Below are 12,053 nucleotides of genomic sequence, written 5' to 3'. Positions count from 1 at the left end.
TAGCTGAGGGGCATGTTGTACAATACGTTAATTTTGCCAGCTCATTCACAATTCCAGTGAACCCACCACTTATGCATAATTAAGTTCACTCTTCCAAAGTGTATTGCTTTATTGTATAGAGTCACTTACCTCGGTGTTTGATAGCTATCACTGGCACGTCTACAAATATAATAATATAAGGCCACGAACAATGTATAAGAGAGAAACCGATGATAATAATCTGACCGTGGTGAATGCAGAATTGTATTTTACGTGCTGGCCGTTGCTACGTTCCTGCTACCGGAAGCCACCAAATCACATAGATTTGTACTACTATGACTAGAGTGAAAAACATGCTACCTCAGGATGTTAGATATACCCCACAAATGCGTTATCTCCACCTTTGTGTGTTATACAGAATACCCCCACCCCATGGCGTGTTGTTCTTGTAATATACGGGTTGAAGAAGAAAAGACATCAGTATTGGGGACAATACATTGCAATAATTTTATTTACAGAACTTTACTTTGATTTATTTACTATATTTTTGTAGTTACTGATAAACACTATTTTTTAACTTACTCATAGCAGATTACAGATGCGTAATAAATTATTATTATTATTATTAGTAGTAGTAGTAGTAGTAGTATTAGTATTAGTATTAGTATTAATATTAGTATTAGTATTAGTATTAGTATTAATATTAGTATTAGTATTAGTATTAGTATTAATATTAGTATTAGTATTAGTATTAGTATTAGTATTAATATTAGTATTAGTATTAGTATTAATATTAGTATTAGTATTAGTATTAGTATTAATATTAGTATTAGTATTAATATTAGTATTAGTATTAGTATTAGTATTATTAGTAGTATTATTAGTATTATTATTATTGCACCCAAATAAGAAGTCCACAGACTGCCATGGAGAATCGTATAGATGAACATCTCTTTGGATTAATCTCCGTGTAGTACTAGTTGTGGAAATAGCCTTTCACAGGGTAAACAAGTTATATTAAATGTTGAGGTGACAGGGAATTCCATTCACCACAGTGAATCGTGCGACGTCAACAGAGCTGTTGTCGTAAAAAGAATTCTGGCGATAAAAACAACTTGTATGCGCTGCGAAATGCCCTAAGTATCGAGTATAAAACGGGCTGTGAAGTAGACGACAAACGTCCACTTTGCATGGCGTTATTTTGCCTCTAGAGGGACAGTCAATAACGTCGTCGTGAACACTGATAATTAGACCCATCGCATTCATACGTCTTTCCCATAGAAGTTCTACTATAAAAGACCTTGTTTACTGACAATTTAAAAGTTGAAACACGAGGTGCTGTGCGTATGAACGCCACAACGATTCGTGTTGCTTTTATCGAAATCCCAAATGAAAAATAACGTTGTTGGTTGAGCTTTTAGTAAACAGTGAGTAAATAAATATTGTACGAGTTAAAACTAAATTAGAAATACGCTAACATCACTTGAACTACAGTACTCATTTCGCTCAACTTCCCACTTTTAATCGACCGCTTATCGCTTAATTTTCGACTGCGCGGTATTTTCCGACCAGCAAACGGCCGCATTTTTATCGTTTTTTTCTCGCTCGCTCATTGAAAACACCGACCGCTAGCCCAAACACTGATCACCGGCACAGGAGTGGTCGAAATGGTGGTACGTTTTGGGATACAACAAGTATGAACTATTATTAAATTCTGAACGACACTCGTTCGCGAACACAACATAAAGTTGAACTGTGTCCTCTTATACGTCAGTGCTTATTATAAAGTATTTGGGTGCTTGTTCTGATTTTAGTGAATGAAAATAATATTTTATTTTATTTTATAGTATTGGGATGAAAGTGTTAGTGTGGGCAAAGTAAGAGAAACAAATGGTTTAAAAGAATGTTAGTCTGTGTGAATTTAGCATACATGTATACTAGTAATATGAATTGACTGTGTTCCACAAAATGCTGATGGAGCGGGACTGTGTTTCGTTTATATCTAGGGCCACTCGCTCCTTTCATTAATGATTATGATCGAGACACTTACTTGAAAAGGGCAATGCTGACTCCAGTGGACCGAGAGCAGAGAAGCGAGGAAAAGTGAGGATGTGGTATTCATTCCAAAAATAAAGATGCCAAGCCATGTCGGTCCGGTAAAATTTGACATCTAAATTGAGTCACGATCAGTGGCCGGGCTAGATTTGTAAAAGTTTTCTCACAAACCAGTCCCTCTGTGATAGTAATATCAGGGGTAAAATCTTTTACTCTCGGGTTCTCCACACTTGTCAGGGGGGAATCTCGTCTCGTCTCTCTATCGCGTCCCCTTGAGGTACGGGATCGGGAAATTCACTTAAGCTTTACAGTCAAATAAACGCACACAACGAAATACGGTTCAACTCTCGTCTTAGTCGGTCAGTCGAGCACTCTATAAGACACAGCGCCCTGGGGAAAAATACCCAAGACTATCGCAAGGCTGACCCAAGACTCTCTTAGACTGCGTCAACACTCGCCCCAAGACTCTCCAGGACTGGACTTAGACTCTCCAGGACTGCACTCTCTCTACTGCGTCTATCGTGCTGTGCTCCCCAAGACCAACTCAAACTCTCTTTATTCATTTTCAAAACTCTAACCAATTACAAAGCAGTAAAAAGACTCTAGGGCGTAACCTTCAATCATAAAGCCAATCACACTAAGTACTGAATACGTCATATCTTTTGATTAATCGTTCACTACATTAATAACTATGAATATAAACTGTCAGAATGAATAGTCTGAATAGCGGCGGTTATCTGGTAATTAGTTCCAAATCACTGAGCCAAGTTCCGTCCAAAACTTCAAATAGGCCTAAACGATGACAGACATAACACAGCAATTCGCTAATAATCAGCTAATTAAGTCGGTCAACAGATACGCGAAAACAAATTCATGACAGTAAAAATGAACTACATATCCTGAATATATATATAATATTTGGCGATAGGTCGATGAACAGTTTGAAAATTATGATTCTTAGAAGACCTTCGGTATCATCTACCCTAATCTTGTTTCCCTTATTTTATCAACTTGCAAAGAAAACTGATTTGTCTGTATCCTAATGTACGAGGTCAAATCCTATCCGTTTTGAAAAATAAGGAGCGTTGGTCGTCTATTGTGGTTATTTGAAAATTGAACATGCTTTCTATCATACTAAACATGTTACCAAATTTAACAAATGTCTCCGCTTTTTACTATGTCTGTCGGCGTGAGCGTTGGCAAGCCTAAATAAGTTTCGATTGTATACAGTGGCTGTTCCAGGCACTGTGTCTCTTCTCTCATCTAGTAGAATCCTGCCCTCAGCGTCAACAGAAATTGATATCAATCGGTATAGATGCGTAGGTTCGTGGGCACTCGGATCGGAGTAAACTTTTTTCAGGTGCAGCCAACGAGCAATAAATTGAAATAGTCAATTCTCTGGGCCAAAATTTATTTTATGGGCCTTTTGAAATATGCTAATTAATATAAAGGAAAGAGGGGGGAAATTAAAAGCTATTCATAAGCTACCCTCCACCTGAAAAAAAATGGCCTTCCCCTCCTGCTGACCAAATTCATCTTTCCCCTCCCCTCATTAAAAAAACACAGATTGGTGGCGTAATTCATCGAGTCATTGGCTTCTATGGGCTTCTTGAATACATTAACCACTCAGCAGATCAGTGGGTGACTCGCATTTTCAGTTATTGATAGCACACGGCTGTCCACATTTAGCAGATGTTATTCCCCCAATGCATTTTTTTTATTATACCCTGCCCTAAAGGCTGTTTTGCCTACCCACTAAAAAAAAAAGTTTCCCTGTCCTTGCATTTTTTTTAGAAATCTGCCCTGCCCACTGGGGGGTACTGATATTTCCCGCCCCCTACAAAAAAATAGAAAAAATCCCCTGCCCTCAACAAAAATCTCTTGGAACAGCTTTTCTGACGAACAGCTTCATTGGCTGCACCTGTTTTTTTTTTGCTTTTTCTTACTCAGACAGTCTTGGCTAGATAGTGTTCACATTTTTGAGCATTGTCAATGCAGGGACATACTCAAAATCGATTTTAAAGTACAGGAAACCGAGGCACGCCTATGTGACTAAAAGTCCCGAAAGTTTGTTTACATTGCTTTTCGATTGACAAGTCACTGTTGGTGTTATATGCAAATGAGTTGCTGGCCTCAGGTACGGTGCGGCGATTTGTGACTTCCTGTCCTGGACCCTGCGCTACTAACTAGCCTCGCAAACTACAAAAAAACAAAACAAAAAACAACAAGACGTAGACGCTTCCAGCATAACCTGACATGTAGGCGCGAGTGCCACCCTCGCCGATCAAACGGCATATCATACCCCATAGACTGGCAAAGTCGGGACTTCTTTTTTGTTTTACAAAAGAATATATAATTAATTGTCAATTTGGCCTTTTTAGCGTGATCGCGAAAACTAGCGTGACAACGAAAGGGATATCTTTAAAACAAAAAAGAAGTCTCTACATACCCTACGAAGTGTGTTGGGTTTGGAGTACCGCAGAGGGCGCAACTCACGCGACCTTGTCAGGCTAAATCAAGCATAGATGTACATTTTGGCATTTCGGGATTACCACATAGACCAGCAAGGAAATATATATTTATTGTAATAGTGACCGGCACCAGGTTGGCACCGGGTCGGTTTATCAGTGTACGCATCTCGGTGTACGTATTGATTCATGCGTTGGTTTGCTCATTGTTTATTAATCAATTATAAATTAAATTTAAATTTAAAAAATGTGTTTTTAATAATTGATTTTATTGTTTTGTCATTTTACTTCTAGTTTCTACATCGGGTGATGGCCGAAAACAAATAGCTTATCTAGTTTTCTTTTTTCACTATTTTATTCCCGAATTATTACTATTATTGTTTCTATAAACATCAACAAAGGTTTCGCTTTTTTCTCGAATTACACGTATTATTATTACCAAAAAAACTCACTATTACTGTTATTATAACATACGTGAGGTCACTCAATGACAGAATGGTTTCTGTTGCTCGGGCCTGAACATAGAAATCCCCATAAATAGACACGTCACCAAAGGAATTCACCTAGCGATGACATCATCAGTCCATACTGCGACAAGCCTTCGAACACACCCTTTTATTCATGTTCCTGATTGGTTTAGAGACTTGTAAACAAGTGTTCTACAGGGTCAAGGTGACATGTAATACTTGAATAACAACAGAATAATAACAAGACAACTGAAACCTGTCGGGAAAAAGTAATGGCAGCGGTGGGATTCGAACCCACGCCATCGAAATGACTGGTGCCTAAAACCAGCGCCTTAGACCACTCGGCCACGCTACCTTCAACTATTTTTTGCGTGAATTTATTATATTTGAAAATGAATCTAATTAACATATTTTGAATCTATATATATATTTAGTTATATATATACTTCTTTATCCAGTTTATTATCCAAGTTATTTTTCATTTATTTTCGCATCGAGAAATTCAACACCATTGGAAATTTCCACACATAGCTGCAATGTTTTGATATGCAAATAAGTCTACGTGGCCGACGTCATGAAATGCATACGAAATGAGCTACGTCATTACAACCTTTAAAAATATAACCAGCCAGACAAGCAAGCGGTTGTGAGGTATTTTGATACTAGACCTGGAACGATTAGATCGACATTTCACGATACCACGTTTTTTTACTGCCACTGCATCCTGTGACTGCATCTCCTTGCTTTGACGGGATTAGAGTGAAGAGTAAAGGTTTCTGAATTTGTCGTGAGTATGATTTTTTTTGGCCTCTCAACGTGACATTCAAAACAAAAACACAAGGACCATGCTTTCGATCGATTGACCTTCAGCGTTGGGTTGAAATTCAAAACAAGCCGTTTCATGTTATTGTTTTACCTTGTAATATTTTTTGTGATTATTTGCATTGTCTGGGACATGTGTAATTATACATAAATATAATACACAGTATAAATACACAACCTGTGTAATTATGCACGTTTCGTTAGCGAGTAGAAAAAAAAGAAGAGAAGGGGCGGTTGAGTCACAAAACATGGCCCCCGGTTTCGAACTCGTGATTTGTGGGCATGTTTTTTTGTCGCTTTGTTGTATGAAAACACCTAGTTCAATTCTATAAAAGATATTTCGCTAATATTCGCATCACAGATAAAATAAAACAGTTAGGTATTGTTCTGGTTATAGATGAGTCATTATTTGTTTATTAGGCGCATTCGATTCACGTACGCCCGTCATAATTTTTAGTTCGCGGGTAATAATGTAAACACGACTAGTCTTGTGGTATTGAGCGTCATGTAGAACCCTGTGTAATGTTTCGTTTGAAGCGGCTGTATGTTTTGGAAATTTTTCGTATTTTTGTCACCGAGTTGGCATGTGGTAAAATATTAGAATGTACTGCACACGTAAACAACACTCAGGCAGAATGTTATTTGCATAGTATAGTGCATGTGACATGACAAATGGCTCATTTCGTAACTAATACATGTAGGCACGGTTACTAAAAAAAGACTGTTAGGAAACGAACCATGTTCTTTTCATTGGATGCGTGTCGCGGGCAAACATTTGAAACAAAAGACGTACTAATCTGTGATAAATCATTAACATAAAATGTAGACAGGAAATCATGCAAATTTTTTTCCCAGAGTTCATTGCAATCAACAACTGCAGGCCATTTTATTGTGTCTCTGTCAATACTTTCAGTAATAATAAAGTGTAAGTTGTTCCAGTGAATCCTGACAAAACTGTCGCTCGGTTTAAACTCAATACAAATTTGCCTGTCTTGTATGGCATTTTCGTTTCTAAAGAACAAGATCGACAGAAAACTAAAATAAAAAAACCAACAAAACATGATCAGAAAAAAGATGTCAAAAAAACCATACAAGTGTTTATATTTCAGCCATGCGAAAGTTTTAATGAGGAGCCATGATACCACATACATTTTGTTGGAAATAAACAAAATATGCGATAAGACAACTGAAATAACCCGCCCATGCTCTACAAAATGCATATAAGCAGACCAAATGTGCAACAACAGGCAGTTCCAATGAAATTAAGAACGGTTAAAAAGGGTTCGAAAAATTGATTTGGCGAAGAGACTGCTAGAAAGTTGTACCGACAGTTCAATGTGTTCAAAAATTGTAGCATGGACTAAAACCTTATTTAACGGCACGCTGAATATTGCAACATGAAAAATTTACCAAAAAAATGAAACAAGGACAGACAAGAACAATTAAACAGGCATTTTATGAAACTGGCGGGAAATGTTGAATACATTTTCAATGATTTCTACGGCGTCTACAAAAAAAGTGTTACGACTTTAAACAAAATGGTTGATACAGTGACGCGAAAGCAAAACGATAAAATTTACTCTAATAAGCCCCCAAATCGCACACAACCTTCATAAGTACGCACAGTAGTATACTAAAAATTCATTTGGTAGTATGTTTTATAAAAAAATTTCAAATTCGTGGAACATCAAGTGATCGTCACAAAAATGAAACAAAATGGTGGGCCTTGAAATCTCAAGCAATAGAGGGCAGGGCGTACACAGCGCGACACGCATCCTTGAGGAATTAGACAGATTCACACCTTTTAACAATAGCGTTTCCTAACCGTCTTTTTTAGCAACCGTGATGTAGGTCATTTTAGCTGAGTTTAAAAAGAAAAACGATTGGCAAAAAATACAGCTCATTAAATAGTGTTTAAAACTGACTGCAGTTTTATATTGATGTTCATTATGATTATCATCACTACTCGTTCAACAAATTGTATCGTTTTAAAAACTGTTGTCTTTGCACCCAGCTCTTAATTGCAACTACGGCTTACCACCTGGATAAATCGTTACTATATAAAAGCACAGGATGTCTGATATTAGATTTGCTAACCAGATGCGTGCAGGATCCATGGATGAGGAGGAAGAGGAGGAGGAAGATGAATTCGACAATTTTGATCTCCTGCCCCTCCTGACAGAAATCCATATTGAAGATGAAGAAAACCACAACACCGATGAAGAAATTGATGATAATGACAATGACATCCATAAAAGTGTTCGCTTTGGATCCAGTCCAGTCAGTTTTCAGTCTAACCATAACAGGTCCTTACATCCAAATTTGAAAATCAGTATGCCGATGGCAATTCATGGTCGTCCACAACCAGTTCGTGTACAAAATGAATTCCGGTCAAGCTCTTGCCCTGGGCCTATTCGAATCACACCACGTACATCTCCCATGACCAAGAAATGGAGAATGGCTTTTTTTAAGATCAAGAGTGGTAGTTGGGAAGATCCATGGGCCAAATTCAACTTAGAAGATCTAGAGACAGAGGTTGCTACCAGACATAGATACAGCGCTGTCAAGAAAACATGGGTTGTTGATGAGGTCTGCGTTAAAATGGATAATATGGTAGGTGAAACATGTAAATGTGTTGCTTTCTATGTCACTCAAGGTATGTTGCCTATCAATGTACTTGCCTTCAATTGTGCTATTGTGAATGGTCAGAATGATGATTGTGTTGTGTTTTGACGATACCACTATTTGAAAGTATGACTTGTGTATTGATCAAATCTAGCATGCGACTGCAAGTTTATTGAATATTTGGTGTTATATTATTATGTATCAGAGAGATTCCATTTTTTTATTGCAGTGATTTAATTAATTAAAGTCAAATATATATTAATTTTCCTATGCCAAAAAAATCATTAAGATAATCAATAATTTTTCTGTCTGTTGGTCGTTGCTGCTATTTTAATTAAGGTAGGAGTAATGGCCACCACTCATGATAGGAATAAAGTTAATATTAGAATATGCTTTTACTAGTACATAAGATCAACAATTGTTTATTGGGGCATTTATTTATTTTCACAATTAGTAAGAATATAGTTAAAGAATGTAATTAAGTTGTTTTCCCAAAAGACAGTATACCAGCCAAATATTTTATTTCATATAGATGTGAATTTGGACAGATGTTTATGACAGTATCAAAATATTTCATTGAATAATTATAATGGTACATGTGGTCATATTATCTTCTTATCTGATCTAATTATGTGGGTTTTCTGAAATTCTAGGCTTCCATAATAGTCGCCATTGTAACCAATGGTAATATCACATGTCTCATCCCCGCTATGTTTATTTTCTCTTTAATCTATTCACCACAAGACTTTCTTCAATATTTCTGGAAATGAACCCTAATTTTGGAACCAACAGACAAAATTTGAGTCAATTTTTAGTTTTTACTCAAAAAATTTTGCTATTTTTGTCCCAATTTTCTGAAGGAAAGTGCAGACTAAAAATGAGACTACCAGTCGGTCATTTTGTGAATTTGTGATGAAAAGAAGGAACTTTGTGGTGAAAAGTTTAAAACATCATAATTGTCAACTTAACAAAAATAATTAGTTTTTTTTGTTCAAGTAATGTATTGTATACTGTGGGTTAAAATTAACATTGAAAATCAGTAAAATGTTAATAATTACTTGCTTTTTAGGCATAATTTGACTATTGGTACTTGTTCAAAATTTCAGGGACAGATTGTGGTATTTCACTTTGAGATGCCGATAAGTCTTTATAAGCTATTGAAAAAATAACATTTCATAATAGAAAACTGTTGAATGTTATTATTGATTTAATGAGAACATTCTAAATACTGTAACAGTTCTTATCAGATAACCTAGGGATATCTTGTTTGCATTTGTCACATGATATGTGGCGTGATGAGTTGTTTTGCTGAGTACGCACTTATTATTATAAAAGGAAGTAAATATAAGCTTTTTTCATAAGACTTACCTTCAGGTGTTTAGATTTAACTTTGAGATGTAAAGAAATAGCGACTGTCTCTGTGATATTTAGTATACTACTTAGACCTATTTGTATATTTTACACCTTTGCATTACAATTTTAGCTATATGTCATATACTTGTGAAAGCCGGCTAGATCAAACCAATGTTTAGTTCTTGACCACAGTCTTGGAACTTTAATTGTCTCTCAATATCATGCGAGATGCATGTTTGGCAATTGTCCTTTTTTGTATCTCTGATTTTGTTTCCAGCAGTTATTTAACTGCTTAGAATATTGTGCATAATGTGCTAAAAATAACTAAATAAGATTTATCTAGTGCATAGTTCATATTTGGTCAATTTCAGACAAGTATAAGTAGTTCACCACAATAAATTTGTCTGTATGCAAATTTTTCTAACATCTCTCCGACAGTTACCTTGATGTCATACCAGCATATTCTGTAGTACATGTGTTTGTATCTATGTCCTATATGTGTTACGAATACATAATATATTTTGGCTGTTTTTTTATATCTTAGTAGCATGTACAATTCATGCGACATACATAGACAGTTCATACTGGCTGTTCTTGGCAATGTTCCAGACACGTATGCTTATTGTTTGAATAGACTCCTACGTCACCTTGTTGTTTAGTGGGTCACACAAATAAACCGAAAAGGCCAAAGGTTTGTCTACAGACAGGAGGTTTTTGCAGGTTGTTATGTTATTCTGACCTTGCATCTCCCTCAATGATAATCAGTGTGACAGTCCTTTGTTTGCTTGCAGACACAAACTTTGGCCAGGGTCATAATGTAGGTTATGTTTGAGTTACCCAAAGTTTAATGATAATTATAATCGTTACTCGTATTTAAACTTTAATTGGGGTCACTTATCAAAGATTTTAGATCAAGCAAGCTAATATTCTTATCATTTTACTGTTGTAGACCTGATATGATGCATTTGTTTTTAACCAGAAGATACATGTGTTTAAAATTAATAAAGACTCCAAAACATAGTTGCCTATACTGCAAACTGTTTTGGTATGTTAGAAATTGCCAGTATGAAATTCCAAGCAAGCAACAGCTGGTAAAGTGATAAGTTATCCAATTGATGTGTCTATGATCATGTCATTGCTGGTCAATAAGTATTTCTCTGTAAACTTGTTTACTAGTAGAGCGAAACAGAAACAGCTCTGTTTCTTTTAGTCTCCGTCGGACATAGTCCGAAACAAGGACTTATGTTTTTGGTTCCATTCGTCTGTATGTGCGTTCGTCCATCTGTCGTCATTTCCTGATGCCTGGGCAAATTTTCTTCAAAGCTGGTACAAAGACAAGTCATAGTGGACTGTGGGAGACGTGTGCACATCGTTTAATTAGGATTTGGTTGACTGTTGACTGACTGGCGGCCATTTCTGTCCCCCAAAACACCAAAAATCAACATTTGGACATGTCTTCAACTGTTTCTCGTACATGTCTTGACCGATTTCATTTTAACTTGCTTGGCATTGACATCAGTCATGGTGGGTTACTGATGCACGTCATTTTTTTTCGTGATTTGATTCAAAATGGCGGACTTTTTTTATAGTGTTCTGCTCATTTTACAGAGGTTAAATTGTACAGATTTGGATTAGATTTTGTACAAAGGCAAGATATAATGGGTTAAATGTTGTATTCAATTGTTTTTCATTTTCATCGAAATTTAGCTGAATGACAGCCATTTTCATCAAAAACGAATAAAATCACAAAATTCAAACATGTCATCAACCGACATGCCTTGACCGATTTCATTCAAACTTTCTTTTTATACCTGTTTCATGCATATTTGTGGTTAATATGTTAAATACTATGCACTTGATAAAATTCTGTCTTGTAAAATGTAGCAAATGTTTCACTCTTTTTAGTCCCCATTCGGACGCAGTCCGAAAACGGGGACTTATGTTTTGACTTCCGTGTGTGCGTGCGTGCGTGCGTGCGTCCGGACCTGTATCTTGGAAATGCCTGGACCAATTACAATCAAACTTCACACATACATCATACATGATAGTATACATATGCACGTCAATTTGTTTCACGATCTGATTCAAGATGGCCGAATGGCGGCCATTTTTGTGCTAAAAATCATCAAAAACAAGCATTTCTCGGCTGTTAACAGATAGATTTTGTTCAAACTTGGTATATACATTAGACATTATAGGACCTTGATGCACATCATTTTGTTTTACGATCTGATTCAAGATGGCCGAATGGCGGCCATTTTTGTGCTAAAAATTCATCAAAATC

The 12,053-nt window shown here is 36.3% G+C and overlaps 1 protein-coding gene and 1 non-coding gene across 3 annotated transcripts in view; one reads left to right on the top strand and one right to left on the bottom strand.

The window, feature by feature from the left end:
* Positions 1–5,242: 5,242 nt before the first annotated feature.
* TRNAL-UAG (transfer RNA leucine (anticodon UAG)) lies at positions 5,243–5,324 on the bottom strand. The gene has a single exon. It is a non-coding gene; the product is annotated as a tRNA-Leu (tRNA).
* A 249-nt stretch (positions 5,325–5,573) lies between these two features.
* LOC100376880 (eukaryotic elongation factor 2 kinase-like) overlaps positions 5,574–12,053 on the top strand; it is a 33,031-nt gene continuing 26,551 nt past the window's right edge. For both annotated transcript variants that reach the window (XM_006818378.3, XM_078010565.2), the window contains exons 1-2: positions 5,574–5,756; positions 7,806–8,404. In XM_006818378.3, the coding sequence (XP_006818441.1) occupies positions 7,865–8,404 (540 nt within the window). In that variant the 5' untranslated portion in view covers positions 5,574–5,756; positions 7,806–7,864. The remainder of the gene's footprint in view (positions 5,757–7,805; positions 8,405–12,053) is intronic.

This window comes from Saccoglossus kowalevskii, chromosome 8, assembly GCF_978046115.1.
Source record: "Saccoglossus kowalevskii chromosome 8, keSacKowa6.1, whole genome shotgun sequence".
NCBI lineage: Eukaryota > Metazoa > Hemichordata > Enteropneusta > Harrimaniidae > Saccoglossus > Saccoglossus kowalevskii.
This window is presented reverse-complemented; position numbering and strand designations above follow the sequence as displayed.